Source organism: Notolepis coatsorum (assembly GCF_963971535.1).
Source record: "Notolepis coatsorum genome assembly, chromosome: 12".
NCBI lineage: Eukaryota > Metazoa > Chordata > Actinopteri > Aulopiformes > Paralepididae > Notolepis > Notolepis coatsorum.
The window spans coordinates 13242634-13264546 of NC_140176.1; the positions used below are offsets into that span (position 1 = coordinate 13242634).

The window sequence follows — 21913 nt, forward strand, 5'->3', positions numbered from 1 at the left end:
TCTCTGTACTCTGTTCTCTGTTCTCTGTACTCTGTTCTCTGTACTCTGTTCTCTGTTCTCTATACTCTGTTCTCTGTTCTCTATACTCTGTTCTCTGTTCTCTATACTCTGTTCTCTGTTCTCTATACTCTGTTCTCTGTTCTCTACACTCTGTTCTCTATACTCTGTTCTCTGTTCTCTATACTCTGTTCTCTGTTCTCTATACTCTGTTCTCTGTTCTCTATACTCTGTTCTCTGTACTCTGTTCTCTGTTCTCTGTACTCTGTTCTCTGCACTCTGTTCTCTGTTCTCTGTTCTCTGTACTCTGTACTCTGTTCTCTGTTCTCTGTACTCTGTTCTCTGTTCTCTGTTATCTGTTATCTGTACTCTGTTCTCTATACTCTGTTCTCTGTTCTCTGTACTCTGTTCTCTGTTCTCTATACTCTGTACTCTGTTCTCTGTTCTCTGTTCTCTGTACTCTGTTCTCTATACTCTGTTCTATGTTCTCTGTTCTCTGTACTCTGTTCTCTATACTCTGTTCTCTATACTCTGTACTCTGTTCTCTGTTCTCTGTTCTCTGTTCTCTGTACTCTGTTCTCTGTTCTCTGTACTCTGTTCTCTGTTCTCTGTACTCTGTTCTCTATACTCTGTTCTCTGTACTCTGTTCTCTGTTCTCTGTTCTCTATACTCTGTACTCTGTTCTCTGTTCTCTGTTCTCTGTTCTCTGTACTCTGTTCTCTGTACTCTGTTCTCTATACTCTGTTCTCTGTTCTCTGTACTCTGTTCTCTATACTCTGTTCTCTGTTCTCTATACTCTGTTCTCTGTTCTCTGTTCTCTGTACTCTGTTCTCTGTTCTCTGTACTCTGTTCTCTATACTCTGTTCTATGTTCTCTGTTCTCTGCACTCTGTTCTCTATACTCTGTTCTCTATACTCTACAGAGTCTACACTCTGTTCTCTGTTCTCTGCACTCTGTTCTCTGTTCTCTGTTCTCTACACTCTGTTCTCTGTTCTCTGCACTCTGTACTCTGTTCTCTATACTCTGTTCTCTGTTCTCTGTTCTCTACACTCTGTTCTCTGCACTCTGTTCTCTACACTCTGTTCTCTGTTCTCTATACTCTGTTCTCTGTTCTCTATACTCTGTTCTCTGTTCTCTATACTCTGTTCTCTGTTCTCTACACTCTGTTCTCTATACTATGTTCTCTGTTCTCTATACTCTGTTCTCTGTTCTCTATACTCTGTTCTCTGTTCTCTATACTCTGTTCTCTGTACTCTGTTCTCTGTTCTCTGTACTCTGTTCTCTGCACTCTGTTCTCTGTTCTCTATACTCTGTTCTCTATACTCTACACTCTGTTCTCTATACTCTGTTCTCTGTTCTCTGCACTCTGCTCTCTGTTCTCTGCTCTCTGTTCTCTGTTCTCTGTTCTCTATACTCTGTTCTCTGTTCTCTATACTCTGTTCTCTACACTCTGTTCTCTACACTCTGTTCTCTGTTCTCTGCACTCTGTTCTCTGTTCTCTGTACTCTGTTCTCTGTTCTCTGTACTCTGTTCTCTGTACTCTGTTCTCTACACTCTGTTCTCTATACTCTGTTCTCTGCACTCTGTTCTCTGTTCTCTGTTCTCTGTACTCTGTTCTCTGTTCTCTGTACTCTGTTCTCTGTACTCTGTTCTCTATACTCTGTTCTCTGCACTCTGCTCTCTGTTCTCTATTCTCTGTTCTCTGTTCTCTGTACTCTGTTCTCTGTACTCTGTTCTCTGTTCTCTGTTCTCTGTACTCTGTTCTCTGTTCTCTGTTCTCTGTACTCTGTTCTCTGTTCTCTGTACTCTGTTCTCTGTTCTCTGTTCTCTATACTCTGTTCTCTGTTCTCTGTTCTCTATACTCTGTTCTCTGTTCTCTGTTCTCTGTTCTCTGTACTCTGTTCTCTGTTCTCTGTACTCTGTTCTCTGTACTCTGTTCTCTGTTCTCTATACTCTGTTCTCTGTTCTCTATACTCTGTTCTCTGTTCTCTATACTCTGTTCTCTGTTCTCTATACTCTGTTCTCTGTTCTCTACACTCTGTTCTCTATACTCTGTTCTCTGTTCTCTATACTCTGTTCTCTGTTCTCTATACTCTGTTCTCTGTTCTCTATACTCTGTTCTCTGTACTCTGTTCTCTGTTCTCTGTACTCTGTTCTCTGCACTCTGTTCTCTGTTCTCTGTTCTCTGTACTCTGTACTCTGTTCTCTGTTCTCTGTTCTCTGTTCTCTGTTATCTGTTATCTGTACTCTGTTCTCTATACTCTGTTCTCTGTTCTCTGTACTCTGTTCTCTGTTCTCTATACTCTGTACTCTGTTCTCTGTTCTCTGTTCTCTGTACTCTGTTCTCTATACTCTGTTCTATGTTCTCTGTTCTCTGTACTCTGTTCTCTATACTCTGTTCTCTATACTCTGTACTCTGTTCTCTGTTCTCTGTTCTCTGTTCTCTGTACTCTGTTCTCTGTTCTCTGTACTCTGTTCTCTATACTCTGTTCTCTGTTCTCTGTACTCTGTTCTCTGTTCTCTGTTCTCTATACTCTGTACTCTGTTCTCTGTTCTCTGTTCTCTGTTCTCTGTACTCTGTTCTCTGTACTCTGTTCTCTATACTCTGTTCTCTGTTCTCTGTACTCTGTTCTCTGCACTCTGTTCTCTGTTCTCTATACTCTGTTCTCTATACTCTACACTCTGTTCTCTATACTCTGTTCTCTGTTTTCTGTTCTCTGCACTCTGCTCTCTGTTCTCTGCTCTCTGTTCTCTGTTCTCTGTTCTCTGTTCTCTGTTCTCTATACTCTGTTCTCTGTTCTCTATACTCTGTTCTCTACACTCTGTTCTCTACACTCTGTTCTCTGTTCTCTGCACTCTGTTCTCTGTTCTCTGTACTCTGTTCTCTGTTCTCTGTACTCTGTTCTCTGTACTCTGTTCTCTACACTCTGTTCTCTATACTCTGTTCTCTGCACTCTGTTCTCTGTTCTCTGTTCTCTGTACTCTGTTCTCTGTTCTCTGTACTCTGTTCTCTGTACTCTGTTCTCTATACTCTGTTCTCTGTTCTCTGCACTCTGCTCTCTGTTCTCTATTCTCTGTTCTCTGTTCTCTGTACTCTGTTCTCTGTACTCTGTTCTCTGTTCTCTGTTCTCTGTACTCTGTTCTCTGTTCTCTGTTCTCTGTTCTCTGTACTCTGTTCTCTGTTCTCTGTACTCTGTTCTCTGTTCTCTGTTCTCTATACTCTGTTCTCTGTTCTCTGTTCTCTATACTCTGTTCTCTGTTCTCTGTTCTCTGATCTCTGTACTCTGTTCTCTGTTCTCTGTACTCTGTTCTCTGTACTCTGTTCTCTGTTCTCTATACTCTGTTCTCTGTTCTCTGTTCTCTATACTCTGTTCTCTGTTCTCTATACTCTGTTCTCTGTTCTCTATACTCTGTTCTCTGTTCTCTACACTCTGTTCTCTATACTCTGTTCTCTGTTCTCTATACTCTGTTCTCTGTTCTCTATACTCTGTTCTCTGTTCTCTATACTCTGTTCTCTGTACTCTGTTCTCTGTTCTCTGTACTCTGTTCTCTGCACTCTGTTCTCTGTTCTCTGTTCTCTGTACTCTGTACTCTGTTCTCTGTTCTCTGTACTCTGTTCTCTGTTCTCTGTTATCTGTTATCTGTACTCTGTTCTCTATACTCTGTTCTCTGTTCTCTGTACTCTGTTCTCTGTTCTCTATACTCTGTACTCTGTTCTCTGTTCTCTGTTCTCTGTACTCTGTTCTCTATACTCTGTTCTATGTTCTCTGTTCTCTGTACTCTGTTCTCTATACTCTGTTCTCTATACTCTGTACTCTGTTCTCTGTTCTCTGTTCTCTGTACTCTGTTCTCTGTTCTCTGTACTCTGTTCTCTATACTCTGTTCTCTGTTCTCTGTACTCTGTTCTCTGTTCTCTATACTCTGTACTCTGTTCTCTGTTCTCTGTTCTCTGTTCTCTGTTCTCTGTACTCTGTTCTCTGTACTCTGTTCTCTATACTCTGTTCTCTGTTCTCTGTACTCTGTTCTCTATACTCTGTTCTCTGTTCTCTATACTCTGTACTCTGTTCTCTGTTCTCTGTTCTCTGTTCTCTGTACTCTGTTCTCTGTTCTCTGTACTCTGTTCTCTATACTCTGTTCTATGTTCTCTGTTCTCTGCACTCTGTTCTCTATACTCTGTTCTCTATACTCTACAGAGTCTACACTCTGTTCTCTGTTCTCTGCACTCTGTTCTCTGTTCTCTACACTCTGTTCTCTGTTCTCTGTTCTCTGCACTCTGTACTCTGTTCTCTATACTCTGTTCTCTGTTCTCTACACTCTGTTCTCTGCACTCTGTTCTCTACACTCTGTTCTCTGTTCTCTATACTCTGTTCTCTGTTCTCTATACTCTGTTCTCTGTTCTCTATACTCTGTTCTCTGTTCTCTACACTCTGTTCTCTATACTCTGTTCTCTGTTCTCTATACTCTGTTCTCTGTTCTCTATACTCTGTTCTCTGTTCTCTATACTCTGTTCTCTGTACTCTGTTCTCTGTTCTCTGCACTCTGTTCTCTGTTCTCTGTTCTCTGTACTCTGTACTCTGTTCTCTGTACTCTGTTCTCTGTTCTCTGTTATCTGTTATCTGTACTCTGTTCTCTATACTCTGTTCTCTGTTCTCTGTACTCTGTTCTCTGTTCTCTGTTCTCTATACTCTATACTCTGTTCTCTGTTCTCTATACTCTGTTCTCTGTTCTCTATACTCTGTTCTCTGTACTCTGTTCTCTGTTCTCTGCACTCTGTTCTCTGTTCTCTGTTCTCTGTACTCTGTACTCTGTTCTCTGTTCTCTGTACTCTGTTCTCTGTTCTCTGTTATCTGTTATCTGTACTCTGTTCTCTATACTCTGTTCTCTGTTCTCTGTACTCTGTTCTCTGTTCTCTATACTCTGTACTCTGTTCTCTGTTCTCTGTTCTCTGTTCTCTATACTCTGTTCTATGTTCTCTGTTCTCTGTACTCTGTTCTCTATACTCTGTTCTCTGTTCTCTATACTCTGTACTCTGTTCTCTGTTCTCTGTTCTCTGTACTCTGTTCTCTGTTCTCTGTACTCTGTTCTCTATACTCTGTTCTCTGTTCTCTGTACTCTGTTCTCTGTTCTCTGTTCTCTATACTCTGTACTCTGTTCTCTGTTCTCTGTTCTCTGTACTCTGTTCTCTGTTCTCTGTACTCTGTTCTCTATACTCTGTTCTATGTTCTCTGTTCTCTGTACTCTGTTCTCTATACTCTGTTCTCTGTTCTCTATACTCTGTACTCTGTTCTCTGTTCTCTGTTCTCTGTTCTCTGTACTCTGTTCTCTGTTCTCTGTTCTCTGTACTCTGTTCTCTATACTCTGTTCTATGTTCTCTGTTCTCTGCACTCTGTTCTCTATACTCTGTTCTCTATACTCTACAGAGTCTACACTCTGTTCTCTGTTCTCTGCACTCTGTTCTCTGTTCTCTACACTCTGTTCTCTGTTCTCTGTTCTCTGCACTCTGTACTCTGTTCTCTATACTCTGTTCTCTGTTCTCTGTTCTCTACACTCTGTTCTCTGCACTCTGTTCTCTATACTCTGTTCTCTATACTCTACAGAGTCTACACTCTGTTCTCTGTTCTCTGTACTCTGTTCTCTACACTCTGTTCTCTGTTCTCTGTACTCTGTTCTCTACACTCTGTTCTCTGTTCTCTGTACTCTGTTCTTTGTTCTCTGTTCTCTATACTCTGTTTTCTGTTCTCTGTTCTCTATACTCTGTTCTCTGTACTCTGTTCTCTACACTCTGTTCTCTGTTCTCTGTACTCTGTACTCTGTTCTCTGTTCTCTATACTCTGTTCTCTGTTCTCTGTTCTCTGTACTCTGTTCTCTGTTCTCTGTTCTCTGTTCTCTGTACTCTGTTCTCTGTTCTCTGTTCTCTGTACTCTGTACTCTGTTCTCTATACTCTGTTCTCTGTTCTCTATACTCTGTTCTCTGTTCTCTGTTCTCTATACTCTGTTCTCTATACTCTGTTCTCTGTTCTCTATACTCTGTTCTCTGTTCTCTATACTCTGTTCTATGTTCTCTATACTCTGTTCTATGTTCTCTGTTCTCTATACTCTGTTCTATGTTCTCTGTTCTCTATACTCTGTTCTATGTTCTCTGTTCTCTGTTCTCTATACTCTGTTCTCTATACTCTGTTCTCTACACTCTGTTCTCTATACTCTGTTCTCTATACTCTGTTCTATATACTCTGTTCTCTATACTCTGTTCTCTATACTCTGTTCTCTATACTCTGTTCTCTATACTCTGTTCTCTATACTCTGTTCTCTATACTCTGTTCTCTGTTCTCTATACTCTGTTCTCTATACTCTGTTCTCTATACTCTGTTCTCTATACTCTGTTCTCTATACTCTGTTCTCTATACTCTGTTCTCTATACTCTGTTCTCTGTTCTCTATACTCTGTTCTCTATACTCTATACTCTGTACTCTGTTCTCTATACTCTGTTCTCTGTTCTCTATACTCTGTTCTCTATACTCTGTACTCTGTTCTCTATACTCTGTTCTCTGTATCTGTTCTCTGTTCTCTGTACTCTGTTCTCTGTTCTCTGTTCTCGGTTCTGTTCTCGATACTGAACGACCACATCGCTCCTCACCAGGTTCTTCAGCAGGGCGGACAGCTCCTTGGTGAGCGAGGAGAACTTGACGAAGGCCGTTCCCAGGTCAGAGTTGTCCCGGGTCAGGAAGTTGCTGCCGAACTTGTCCAGGGCAAGAGCAGAGTTCTCCTCGTTCTGGACGTGGTCTGAGGGGGAAGAGAGGAAGTGACATCACTGAATCACTGGCCGCCACCAGCCAACAGGGATCCTAACAAAACAAACTAGTAACAGGCGTGTTCTTCTGAGGTAATCTGCCTCTTACAGACGAAATCCACCCTACAATCTTCCTGCTCCTTCAACATAGTAAGGCCTTTGGTTGCCATGTAAACCTTCTAATTATATTATATGGGTGTTGTGGGTATTATGGGGATGATGTCTGGGTGGGTTGGTATAGGGAGAACCTTCATGTATGTATGTTGTATGTGATTGTGTTTGTTGCATTGTGTCTTTTGAGTTGGACCCCCTTGAAAACGAGGTGGTTCATCTCAAGGGGCTATCCCTAACTAAACTTAGAATTCACATAGATGTATATATATTTCTATAATACAGCTCAGATTCAATATGTGAATATCAATGAGTCTCTCCTCGAAGAGTTGAATATCAGAGATACAACACTCATCATTAAGAGACACGTCATGAAGCTGCTCCATTGAATAGTGGAACAACTCCTAGGACACTATGACAGTTACCATGGTGATTATATTGAGATGAGGACACTATGACAGTTACCATGGTGATTATACTGAGATGAGGACACTATTGAAGTAACCATGGTGATTATACTGAGATGAGGACAATATGGCAGTAATCATGGTGATTATACTGAGATGAAGACACTATGACAGTAACCATGGTGATTATACTGAGATGAGGACACTATGACAGTTACCATGGTGATTATATTGAGATGAGGACGCTATTGAAGTAACCATGGTGATTATACTGAGATGAGGACAATATGACAGTTACCATGGTGATTATATTGAGATGAGTACACTATGACAGTTACCATGGTGATTATATTGAGATGAGGACACTATGACAGTTACCATGGTGATTATATTGAGATGAGGACACTATGACAGTAACCATGGTGATTATACTGAGATGAGGACAATATGGCAGTAATCATGGTGATTATACTGAGATGAAGACAATATGGCAGTAATCATGGTGATTATACTGAGATGAAGACAATATGACAGTAACCATGGTGATTATACTGAGATAAGGACAATATGACAGTAACCATGGTGATTATACTGAGATGAGGACACTATTGAAGTAACCATGGTGATTATACTGAGATGAGGACACTATGACAGTTACCATGGTGATTATACTGAGATGAGGACACTATTGAAGTAACCATGGTGATTATACTGAGATGAGGACACTATGACAGTTACCATGGTGATTATATTGAGATGAGGACACTATTGAAGTAACCATGGTGATTATACTGAGATGAGGACACTATTGAAGTAACCATGGTGATTATATTGAGATGAAGACAATATGGCAGTAACCATGGTGATTATACTGAGATGAAGACAATATGGCAGTAACCATGGTGATTATACTGAGATGAAGACAATATGGCAGTAACCATGGTGATTATACTGAGATGAAGACAATATGGCAGTAACCATGGTGATTATACTGAGATGAAGACAATATGGCAGTAACCATGGTGATTATACTGAGATGAAGACAATATGGCAGTAACCATGGTGATTATACTGAGATGAAGACAATATGGCAGTAACCATGGTGATTATACTGAGATGAGGACAATATGACAGTAACCATGGTGATTATACTGAGATGAGGACAATATGGCAGTAACCATGGTGATTATACTGAGATGAGGACAATATGGCAGTAACCATGGTGATTATACTGGGATGAGGACAATATGGCAGTAACCATGGTGATTATACTGAGCTATGAGGACACTATGACACTGGGCGGGCCATACTTTTTTTTTTTTGGAAAATCAATCGAGTGGGGTGTCTAAAATACGTGTTTTTTTGTGGGGAATTCAAATATGGGATTATTTTTACAATCGGATAACTCCTACCTACATTGTTTTGGATTTCAAAATGGCCGATTTGACCATTTTTCACCCCTTGGCCATACATGGATGCCAACATGAATCTTAAGGAAATCCTAACATATAAGGTGTCTAAATTATGTGTTTCTTAATGGGGAATTCAAATATGAGTTCATTTTTGAGATAGGATAACTCTAACCTACATCATTTTGGATTTCAAAATGGCCGATTTTACCATTTTTTACCCCTTGGCCATACATGGATGATAACATGAATCTGAAGGAATTCCTAACATGCAATATGTCTAAATGATGTGTTTCTTAATGGGGAATTCAAATATGAGGTCATTTTTGGGATAGGATAAATATAACCTGCATAATCTTGGATTTCAAAAAGGCTGATTTTACCATTTGAACCCATTGGTATTGTATTACAAAATTGCAAAGATAAAAAATATATGGGAAATCATTTATAATGACAAAGCCATCAAATTTATTAACAAGTGAACTGTATATAACTGGATACAACTCCAAAGATCAATAATAATAATACTAACAATAATAAATTGTATTTGTAATACACACAAACACCTAAGTGCTAAATCTCGATTTCCTGACTTCTTGAACTTTGCCAGGTTCCAATATCTTGATTGGACTCATTCTTGGATGGCAAGATCTCCTACTGTACTGCTTTAGCCACCAACCTACAAACACAAACTTAAAGTCAACGTCAGCCATAAATAGGTGAGCTCTTTCCAGAACTACTCAGCAGAAACCTCTGTAACCATTTTAACAAACGTCTCAATGTAGCCTATTGAGAAAATCCATGGGGCTCCATCAATCATATATCTTCTTAAATTTGATCAGGTTGCACAAGTCCTGCTTGGATTCATTCTTGGACATCAGCCTCCTGCTGGTCTCCTGAGCCCTGATCCCTCCATCCCTTTTTTCTTATGAAAAGTACTTAGCAGAGGCCTCAGTCACCATTTTAACAACCCTCTCGATGCTTTGTGTGTGGCAAGGCCAGTCGAGAACCTCCATGGGGGTGTTGATGAAGTTCTTCACCTCGGAGGTGCTTAGGGAGCAGGTGAGAGGTGACTGACACATCTTCTGACCAGCTGATTAAGCCACCAATGCTGGAAGCGTCACTATTGATGTGAGGTGTTCTTCTGATCCTGACACAGGAGTCTCCCAGCTGAGTGTCTGGATCCCCCTCTCCCCTGATGGCCAGGATTCTCTCCACCCCCTCAATTCTCTCTTTTTGATCCTCAGAGCACAGCAGTGTTTGGAGGATGGCTTCACTGTGGGCATACCAAGCAGATCTTCTCACAGTTGGCATCACAACATCCAGCACCTCCTTCCTCTGAGACTTGAGGCAGTCCAGCTGAAACAGGATGTGCCTAGGCCCTTCGATCCAGGAGTGCTTGACCTTCATGTTGAACCAACATGGATAATACACTCCAATGATGAATTCCACAATGCATTGTAGATTATTCAGGTTCTTTCTTTTAAGTTGATGCTTTGACACCCAGAGCCTGAGGAGTCTGTTTGCTGTGGTGAGCCAGCGGCTGTGGTTTACCGGTCCAATCTCCAGCAGAGCCAGCCTTGCAGAAAGCACTCCATCCCTGATTGCACAGACCAGCTTATAGCCATAGTGTTGATCAGTTGAGAGATCTTGAATGATCTTCTCAGGCAGCTTGATCAGCGGAGGGCCAAGAAAGATCCTGGTGAAGTTAGGATTGATCTCCAAGTCTGTAACAGAATCAAGGAGCTGTCCTATTGGCCCAGACAATTTGTTGTCTGACAGAGTAGCCCCATCAACTTCAACAATGAGACGGCGCAGTGGAAGTTCATCAGTGTGCAGGCTGCACACCAACCAGACCAGCTTTCTCCCCAGGTGCAGCTCCAGCTTCCGCATTACACCTGCCTTCACTCCAGTGTTGACATTGGTCGAGTCTCCTCCAATGGCCCACAAGGTCTTATCAGAACCTCTCTCTTTCAGCCAGGCAAACAGGACCTTAGCAATCTTCTCTGCATGGGACTCCTCTTTAGTTGCTTTCTCTGGTGTAAAGTGGAACAGATAGTTGCTGCCAGGCTCACTAGCAACACTATAGTGTTCTTCCTTGATCTTTGCAGGAAAAGATTGGTCACTGCCCTCAGCTTCCATCATCACATTGGTCATGTCAATCCGCCCATCAAAGAGGATACAGGAGATCCCCCCCTCCTCCCTGCACTTCTCCTCAAACTCTTCCCCCAGCTCTTGCATCAACTTTTCTTGTGCTCTCTTAACCTTGTTCTTATCAATCACTTTACTTGTGTCATCTTCTAAGATGAGTCCTGCATCAATCAGAGCTGCAGTTGCTATAGCTGCAGTTGGCCTTAGACCTATGCCATACCTTACACTAGCAAGGGCGATGTTTGGAATCTCATCATAATTTTTCCGTAGCTTTGCTGCAGGGTCAGTTTCAGGAATGAGCTCAACTTCAGGGACTGTAAGGAAGCTCTCAAAATCCTTCCTGGCAACCTTGTCTGCTGCTGCAAAGCTTTCTTCTTTGCCCCTTCTCCTTTTCTCTGCCTTCTTTTCCATCCCCTGCCTTTCCAATGTTTTCACCTGTCTCTTGTGCTCAGGCAGATCAGCTCCAGCCATTTGGTGTGGTCCTTTACTTCCAACCTTTTCCCTCTGTCCCTTGATGTAGGCAATATCTTTCACAGGAATCTTTTTGTCTTTGCTGCAGCAACAGTTAATGTTCAGATTCATGTTGGCATCCATGTATGGCCAAGGGGTGAAAAATGGTAAAATCTGCCATTTTGAAATCCAAAATTATGCAGGTTAGAGTTATCCTATCCCAAAAATGACCTCATATTTGAATTCCCCATTAAGAAACACATCATTTAGACACCTTGCATGTTAGGATTTCCTTCAGATTCATGTTGGCATCCATGTATGGCCAAGGGGTGAAAAATGGTAAAATCAGCCATTTTGAAATCCAAAATTATGTAGGTTAGAGTTATTCTATCCCAAAAATGAACTCATATTTGAATTCCCCATTAAGAAACACATCATTTAGACACCTTGCATGTTATGATTTCCTTCAGATTCATGTTGGCATCCATGTATGGCCAAGGGGTGAAAAATGGTCAAATCGGCCATTTTGAAATCCAAAACAATGTAGGTAGGAGTTATCCGATTAGAAAAATAATCCCATATTTGAATTCCCCACAAAAAAACACGTATTTTAGACACCCCACTCGATTGATTTTCCAAAAAAAAAAAAAAGTATGACAGTTACCATGGTGATTATACTGGGATATGAGAACACTATGACAGTAACCATGGTGATTATACTGGGATATGAGGACACTATGACAGTTATCATGGTGATTATACTGATATGAGGACAATATGGCAGTAACCATGGTGATTATACTGAGCTATGAGGACACTATGACAGTTACCATGGTGATTATACTGAGATGAGGACACTATTGAAGTAACCATGGTGATTATACTGAGATGAGGACAATATGGCAGTAATCATGGTGATTATACTGAGATGAAGACACTATGACAGTAACCATGGTGATTATACTGAGATGAGGACACTATGACAGTTACCATGGTGATTATATTGAGATGAGGACACTATTGAAGTAACCATGGTGATTATACTGAGATGAGGACAATATGACAGTTACCATGGTGATTATATTGAGATGAGGACACTATGACAGTTACCATGGTGATTATATTGAGATGAGGACACTATGACAGTTACCATGGTGATTATACTGAGATGAGGACAATATGGCAGTAATCATGGTGATTATACTGAGATGAAGACAATATGACAGTAACCATGGTGATTATACTGAGATAAGGACAATATGACAGTAACCATGGTGATTATACTGAGATGAGGACACTATGACAGTTACCATGGTGATTATACTGAGATGAGGACACTATTGAAGTAACCATGGTGATTATACTGAGATGAGGACACTATGACAGTTACCATGGTGATTATACTGAGATGAGGACACTATTGAAGTAACCATGGTGATTATACTGAGATGAGGACACTATTGAAGTAACCATGGTGATTATATTGAGATGAGGACAATATGGCAGTAACCATGTTGATTATATTGAGATGAGGACAATATGGCAGTAACCATGGTGATTATACTGAGATGAAGACAATATGGCAGTAACCATGGTGATTATATTGAGATGAGGACAATATGGCAGTAACCATGGTGATTATACTGAGATGAAGACAATATGGCAGTAACCATGGTGATTATACTGAGATGAAGACAATATGGCAGTAACCATGGTGATTATACTGAGATGAAGACAATATGGCAGCAACCATGGTGATTATACTGAGATGAGGACAATATGACAGTAACCATGGTGATTATACTGAGATGAGGACAATATGGCAGTAACCATGGTGATTATACTGAGATGAGGACAATATGGCAGTAACCATGGTGATTATACTGGGATATGAGGACACTATGACAGTTACCATGGTGATTATACTGAGCTATGAGGACACTATGACAGTAACCATGGTGATTATACTGGGATATGAGGACACTATGACAGTTATCATGGTGATTATACTGGGATATGAGGACACTATGACAGTTACCATGGTGATTATACTGAGCTATGAGGACACTATGACAGTAACCATGGTGATTTTACTGGCATATGAGGACACTATGACAGTTACCATGGTGATTATACTGAGCTATGAGGACACTATGACAGTTATCATGGTGATTATACTGGGATATGAGAACACTATGACAGTAACCATGGTGATTATACTGAGCTATGAGGACACTATGACAGTTACCATGGTGATTATACTGGGATGAGGACAATATGGCAGTAACCATGGTGATTATACTGAGCTATGAGGACACTATGACAGTTACCATGGTGATTTTACTGGCATATGAGGACATATCAGAGCTGTAACCCCTACATTTAGATGTAATAGCTCAAACAGGATTTCTATGAGCCCACAAATTCTGCCAATAATTCAGATTCAGATTCAGATTCAGATTCCTTTATTGAGCCATTTGTGTTAAAACACATTGGTAATTGTTGCAGCAATACAGTGTATGCATTCTTTCTTTTTTTTCACAGTAAACAAACACCAACACAGACAAGAAACGAAAACAGTGCAGTGGGGGATTAATCAATAAATAAAATACATATATATATATATATATATATATAAAGTGAAGTGTGCAGAGATCCAGTACGGACTAGTGCAGTGCAGTCAATGTCATTGAGCCAGTGTCACTTGGGGGCAGAGGGGGGGGGGGGGGGGTACCGAGGGGGGGGGGGGGGGGGGGGGGCCTGAGGCATTGATCAGCCCGGCGGCTGAGGGGAAGAAGCTCAGTCTGTGTCGAGCTTTCACAGCCTTTGGGATCCTCAGCCTTCTCCCAGAGGGGAGCAGGGTGAAGAGGCTGTGACCGGGGTGGGATGGGTCGGCCATGATCTTTCTTTCATTGTCAATAGAGCAACTCCAAAAAGTGTCACTTGATGACATTGAAAAGTTTTGATGCTCTGGTTTCCATCTTAGGGAGACAGTTGTCTATGTGTATAGATCATTGACTTTAGCGCAATTCTGTTTTAGGGTGGGTTTTCCCTTTAAGTCATAGTGATTGTCATAATATCCCCTCACAAGAGATCTTTCATCATTATTATGGAAATGTTAACGATGGCGCTGGGCATTAATGCTCATGAAGACATTAAGTCAAGGTGTGTTATTCTGAAGAACTCTGGAGAAGCCATCAGCCGATCAGCAGCAACCATCTGCATTTTGTCATTAAGCCAGAAACAGAATGGAACTGGAGAGGAACTGGGGCCGAGGGGAGACAGGCACCTCGTGGTTTTAAAGGAACATGTCAACATTATGCGCTTACCTTCTCCAGAGTCAGACAAGAAGATATTATAAGATAATACCAATTTACTCTCTGTGTGTTCAGTAGAAAGCTATCCGGCTGCAAGCTAGCCTAGCTTAGCACAATGAATGGAAGTGGATACGAATCAGCTAGCCTAGCTTAAAACTCCGGGAGAGGTGTTTTTATCAATCATTTGTGCTAAGCTAGGCTAGCTTGTAGCCGGACAGCTCTCTACTGAACTTGTTTCTACTGAAATTGGTATTTATCTTCTTCTGACTCTGGAGAAGACGTTAAGCATATTTCCCTTAATGTTGGTGTGTTCCTTTAACCCAATCTTACATGTGGGATAGAACAATTTTTTTTTAATCCACTTTTTCTCCTTATTTTTCAATTTTTCTCCCATCCCAATTTCGTATTGCCAATTCTCCCCTTCAATTCTCCCCTCCCCTGTCTTGAACGTTGCTAGACTATGCCTCCCACTGGTCGGCTGTAGTGAGGATAGAAGCCTTGCATCACGTGTCCCCTCCGGTACACGAGGAGGCAGCCTGTCGCATCTTTTCACCAGACAGCGCGGTCTCTCAGTGGCGAGGAGTAACGCGTGGGAGGCTCACGCTGCCCCCGATACTTCCTGTCTCTGCTGTACACTCTAGGCATCACCCAACCGACCTGTAGGAGTCGCTGTCCACAACAGTCCAATCCCCACCCATCAACTTTCCACCCGCTACCTCTGCCAATTGAGATAGTATGACGACTGGCCCAAGAAGCCGCAGGCAACGCTGACTCCGGAAGTCAAGACCGCAGCCTCTTGCATTGGTGACGAGCGCAATCTCCGCTACGCCACCCAGCCGCCACAGGATAGAACCATTCTAATGTTGATGTAAATGTAGCATGATGGAGACCGGCCGTTTGAGAGCTAAAGTTCCCGAATTCCACGATAGAATTATGTGAGAAAAAATTAAGTACACCTGAAAGGGTTAAACAGAGAGTATCTTGTTAACAAGATACTTTGGCAATGGCTGAGAATAAATCTCATACAAAGTCACAAAGCAAACACAGGTGTTGGTTGGCTGCAATGACAAACAGCCTAAATACACAGCACGCCATTTGACCCACAAAAGCAGTGTTCCAAAAAAAAAAAAAGCAACTGTTTTTCTTTATTTGATTAATTAACACATATGTTACATTTGTGGAATCTAGGTCCCAGTGTATTTGCTCTAAGGCTGTTTTGGGGATTCTGAACCTGCACCCATCTGCTAAACACATTTATGTTTCACACAGTTAAAGGAACACGCCAACATTTTGGGAAATTAGCTTACGGTCTTCTCCAGAGAGAGAGAGACAAGAAGATAAGATACCAGTTTCCTCTCTGTGTGTTCAGCAGAAAGCTAGCTGGCTGCACGTTAGCCTAGCTTAGCACAATGAATGGAAGCGGACAGTCCCGGTTAGCCTTCAGGAGAGGTGTTAGTTGGACAATGCCTAGGCTAACTGGCGCTGTCCGCTTCCATTCATTGTGCTAAGCTAGGCTAACGTGCAGCCAGATAGCTTTCTGCTGAACACACAGAGAGGAAACTGGTATCTTATCTTGTTCTTGTCCCTCTCTCTGGAGAAGACGGTAAGCTAATTTCCCAAAATGTTGGCGTGTTCCTTTAAGGGATAGTTCAGTATTCTGGAACCCTAGCCCTATTCCCCACGTAATGCTGTAGTCAATCAGTTGAGTCCATGCTGGTCATACTGGATACTCACAGTCACAGCTCAGGCTAGTTGGCCACACAACGAATGCAAAGTCAATGGGGGCAACCAGTCAAGCGCTGAAAAAATCAATGCTGAAATCTATGTAAGGGTCACTGTGGCACGGGGGCTTGTACAGAACGGAGCATGGCCCCATTGACTTTGCATTGGTTGATGGCTAACTAGCTGTAGCGTGGGTCGCTGAGAAAGGACCTTACTGATAGAGAACATCTTTGGTCAGTAGGGAATCGGGCAAGGCGTAGAAACATTTGGAACTCTCCCTTTAAGAAAGAGGTTGGCTCACCAAGTCCTGAGCTGTAGATGGCCTTGACGGATTTCTTCACCTTCTGTAAGGAAGTCCTGTCCTGGTCCAGCGCCTGAGACAAAGAGGAAGGAAGCGTTGCTTAAACGGCTTACATTGGCTTCACGCTGTGAAAGATATAATACTGATTTTTCACACTGTTAGGCTTAACCCTTTCACTGCCACACTACCAAATGGTTAACCCTTTCACTGCGACAATACAGCAGGTTAACCATTTCACTGCCACACGACAAAGGGTTAACCCTTTCCTTCTGTAGTGTGGTAGTGAAAGGGTTAAAGGGACACTTCAAACCCCCCCCCCAAAGAAAAACAATGCATATTTATTTAGCACACACATCCAAAAATCTAAAATAGTTTTGCACACAGTTATTGAGAGTAAATGAGTTTGAATATGACCACATTTCTTTTTAATACTAAGCATGTTATCAACACTTGCTTACTTAGTCAAACAACGTTATAAACTGAAAATGTCTGTGTGCTCCGTTTACACACACACGCACGCACGCACGCACGCACGCAATATTTCAGATTTAAACCAAATGGTAATATTAGGGAACCGGCTAACGTCGATGCATTGATGAAGTAAGCGAACCACACGGGGACCGGAGAGGAGATCACAGGACAGACCAGCGATAGTGTGCTTGTTCAAATATAAGAGGGACTGTGTGAGCATTTGTGTCGTTCAAAGCAAGGGGACGATCTAATGGTTGGCTGCAGCTACATTGACTGTCAATGAACAGATAGAACATTGACGGAAGGTATTTGAAAAGATTCAAATGAAAGATATATAGGTTATGAAAAGTGTGCGGCAGAGAGAGAGAGAGAGAGAGAGAGAGAGAGAGAGAGAGAGAGAGAGAGAGAGAGAGAGAGAGACATAGAGAGAGACATAGAGAGAGACATAGAGAGAGACATAGAGAGAGAGAGACTTAGAGAGAGAGAGATAAACTATTTGAGATACACTAATTCAGAAATTGAAGGTTTGGCCTGATGGTGGCACTAGAGGTCACGGGGTCACCAACATCAATAGGGTTCATCCTCCTCTAAGCGCCATAAATATGCATCGCAAATTTGGACAAGATTCAAATGACAGCTATACAAGTTATGGTGTCCACGTGAAAAGTGTGCGGCAGTGGTCACCATTATGCATAATGTTGGCCTACTTATGAATAACACTATGTCTGTGCCAGCGTTTCCGTTAGCCGGTAATTACCGGTATTTGACTGGCAAAATCTGTTGAAGTCCGACAAATTTAATCTCTCCGGTCATAGTGTCCGGTGAAAATAGTTCCCTCTGGGCACAGTTTGATTATTTGAATTGTATTTGGATGGGCTGGAGTTGGGTGAACGAAACAATCATTGCGTTTGTTGTCGTTGCTTCGCTCAGCGAGAGCTTGCTGCTGGGTTTGCGGAAGGCATGCAGCTGCAGACCCACAGAACCCACCAGCTTTGCTGGCACAGTGCGGTCCCCAGACCTGGAAAGCTGCTCTGCGGGTCTGCAGCTGGATGCTTCTTGCAAACTAACTGCGGCGCTCGCGCTGATATTGTTGGACCGGCTGCTTGGTGGAGCAACGATGAAACGAATGTAATGAATCATTCGTCGCATGGGCTATTTAATTTTGGCCTGTTTTGGTACGGTTCGGGTGGTCAAGTTGTGCTTGGAGGGAGTTGTTTTCACCGGACATTATGACCAGCACCAAGTCGTTGGGACTAGGTGGAGATATACATCACGCAAACCCACGATAACGTTGCCGTCTCTCTGCCAAATTTCTCAGTTCTTCGCTTGATATAATTAATACAAATGTCCAATATAACGGAATTCGTTAGCTCATAAATGTGATTATAACAGACTGCTGTTTATTAATGTCGGGCCGACTGCCCACAGACACAGGTCTATTTGATTTAAAGTCGGCAGCAGCACGGAGTCTCTGGACTTATTTTATTTGGAATATAATGACTGTATACGCAAAAGTAGCCTAGCTTTAAGTTAAAATATTATAAATCTACATGCCTTGAGGATGTCATTCTTTATATAGCCTGTTGTTTTTAAGCTCAATAAACTCTGACCGGAATTTCTCTCATTTGACCGGTAGATAAAAATCTACCGGACCCTGAGACCGGCAACAATTTTTTCTAACGGAAACCCTGGTCTGTGCAGTAGCTACTGTACTGCTGATAGCATTGATAATATACTGTAGAAATCACATCAATGTCAGCTGTCATCATCTGTAGTGGATACGTGGATTTGTAGCAGCGCTCAAACACCAACACCTCAAACATAATGAGGTTTCAACCAGTTATTTACATTTCCCAGATTAGCATCTCTAATAACAGTGTGGGTAAATCAAAGGCATATGCCTGACACAGAGAGAGAGAGAGAGAGAGAGAGAGAGAGAGAGAGAGAGATAGAGAGAGAGAGAGAGAGAGAGAGAGATAGAGAGAGAGAGACACACACACAGGGAGACACAGGGAGACAGATAGATAGAGATTGAGAGAGACACACAGAGACCGAGAGACAGTGAGAGACAGAGACTGAAAGAGACAGAGATAAAGAGAGACATATAGAGAGAGACTGAGAGAGATAGAGAGACAGAGAGAAATAGAGAGAGTGAGATAGAGAGAGACAGAGATAGATACACACATGGAGACAAGAGAAAGATAGAGAGACAGAGAGACAGACAGAGAGAGAGAGACACACACACACACGCACACACACACACACACAGAGACAGATATATAGAGATTTAGAAAGAGAGACACACACATAGACATAGAGACAGGTAGAGACAGAGATGGAGACTGAAAGAGACAGAGATAAAGAGAGACAGAGAGAGAGAGAGATACTGAGAGATAAAAAGGGAGAGAGAGATGAAAAGAGACAACGAAGTTAGGACAAGCTGCTGTCATGCATTTATGCCGCTGAGGGACGTTTCTCAGCTCATACCACGATGCTCACGTAATCTTAATACCAAATACTCTCCATCTGTATTACATCTCAAAGCAATCAAACAGTATTTCCTTTATTGTGTCATTCATTCGCCATAGGAAAGGCTTTGAGAGGATTGTATGGCCGGGGCATCAGCCTAAGAGGATTTGATTGATGGCATCACAGAGCAAAAAGTAGGCTACATACAATCATAAATAGATGAGCACACACACACACACACACACACACACACACACACCTACACACACACGCACACACACACACACACACTACATTCTTGTTCTAGATACATTAAAGTGTTTTTACTCTCAGCTAGATGATTAGAAATACTTTTATTTTCAGGGGGGGGGGGGGGGGGGGGGGGGGGTCGAATTGTCCTTGAGCAAGACACTAAACCCCTAACTGCTCCCGATGAGCAGGTTGGCACCTGACCTTGCATGGTTGCCGTCTGTGTGAGAATGTGTGAGTAAATGGGTGAATGTGAGGCATAAGTCATAAAGCGCATTTGATGGATTTAAAAATGGTGATTCATACTATGGTCTGGGTGAATACTCTTTTGTCTCTTTCTGATTGGCCGGCAGGTGTGCGCTAAAAAACGTTTAATGCGTACTTCGGCTCAAGTTTAATCACTGTTCTAAATTCATCCACTAGTAACCATAGCAACAATAAAGAGCACAGCTATCAAAGCTTACACGTGTCACGTTATCAACTGCGGCAACGCACCTGACTTATCATCTTGATAAACGACGAGAAGGAAAACACACCAATGGCGAGTGCAAAACCTTCACCAGAAATGTGCGAATGCTATTGTTGCCGAATGAGTATATGGTATAAGGGGAATAATCAACTTGTAAGTGAGAGTTAAACGGTTTTAAGGCACGTTGGATGGTCACTGAGCACCAGGTGATTATTTGCCGCCACGTCATTTATAACTGTAGTTATAAATAGTATCACCCCTTGACAAAAGAAAACATCATGCTGCCCTGTTTGTAGATTTAATAATAATAATGCATTTTATTTGAAGGCGCCTTTCAAAGCACCCAAGGTCGCCGTACAGGGTTAAAAACAAATACAGTAAAAACACAATATTACAAAGTTACACATAGGGGAGCAGTTATAATAAACTTTAAATGAAAGTGAATATGCCAGAATGAACAAATGTTGAAGGCGTTTGATACTGTTGACCATTTTCTTCTATTACCAAATATGACACAATATTGGCTTTGATACAGGTGCTTGCAGTTGGTTTCAAAGCTATTCATCTGAGATTTCAGTGTGTGAAAATGGGAAATGCCCAATCAGAGCCTCTACCCATTACAAAAGGTGGCCCACTGATTAGAGTGATCGTGACTAATTAGAAAATATCTATAAAGATTTATTTCCCCTCTGTGACCTACTGACCTCTTTTATAAACATCAGAAAACAGGCCCCTGGCCGCAAATAGTGAACTGGATAAACAGAGACCAGAAGAAGCGTAAACACAAAGGTTTATCTCTGTAGGGATACTTTACAGAATGTTGTCAGACACATAATCTTGGTCGTTAAAGAACCCAGGACGCCTATCGTAAAGAGTATAGGGGTTCCCCGACGTTCCTGGCCAAATTCCCAATCAGGTCTCTGACATCACGGCCACCTAATCATCCCTTCCCCTTAATTGGCTGATATCAATCCCTGTGTCTCCTGAGCCGTTCAGCCATTGTGTGATGTGTGCCGGGTGCCAGTGAATGGCAGCCATTGAGCCTGCGTAGCCCAAGGTTGGGTGCTACCAGTTGTGGTGAAGGAGGCAATTTCCACCCTACATTCTGGGGAGCACTTTGAGTGTCTAGAAAAGCGCTATATAAATGTAATGGAATTATTATTGTCTGAGCCTGTCAGTGTCAAAAATAAGCTCTTTTAGTGGACGTACTTTACCCCCTATGATTACACTGCAGCCCATGTTGTGGCGACCATCTGAAGTGATCTCCCTCAATACTGGCCCGATTACAACAGTCCTAGTCTCTATTATTCATTTAGACCCACATGACGGAAGAATAGGGTCCAGGTTTAAAAATACTGAAGTTGTCCTTGACCCAAATATATTGTTTGACTTGCTTATATCTACTTTGAACGGTTCTGATATCGAGAGGGCCTCAGAATAGATGAGGGACATACATTTAAATGTGTAGGCGTTCTTGCCAGTATATTGCGGCAAAAGATTGGCTTATTGTATAGAAACAAAGCCAGCAGTCTGGTGGGCCTCTCTGGCAGAAAGACGGGAGTTGCATTGGAATCTGTTTCTTTATGAAGCCATAATTAGAGAC

The 21913-nt window shown here is 42.0% G+C and overlaps 1 protein-coding gene across 1 annotated transcript in view; it reads right to left on the reverse strand.

The window, feature by feature from the left end:
* Positions 1–21913, reverse strand: part of asap1b (ArfGAP with SH3 domain, ankyrin repeat and PH domain 1b) — a 182995-nt gene that overhangs the window by 118887 nt on the left and 42195 nt on the right. The window contains exons 2-3 of the mRNA XM_084326649.1: positions 16653–16725; positions 6632–6777 (exon numbers count right to left, since the gene is read on the reverse strand). Coding sequence (XP_084182775.1) covers positions 6632–6777; positions 16653–16725 — 219 coding nt within the window. The remainder of the gene's footprint in view (positions 1–6631; positions 6778–16652; positions 16726–21913) is intronic.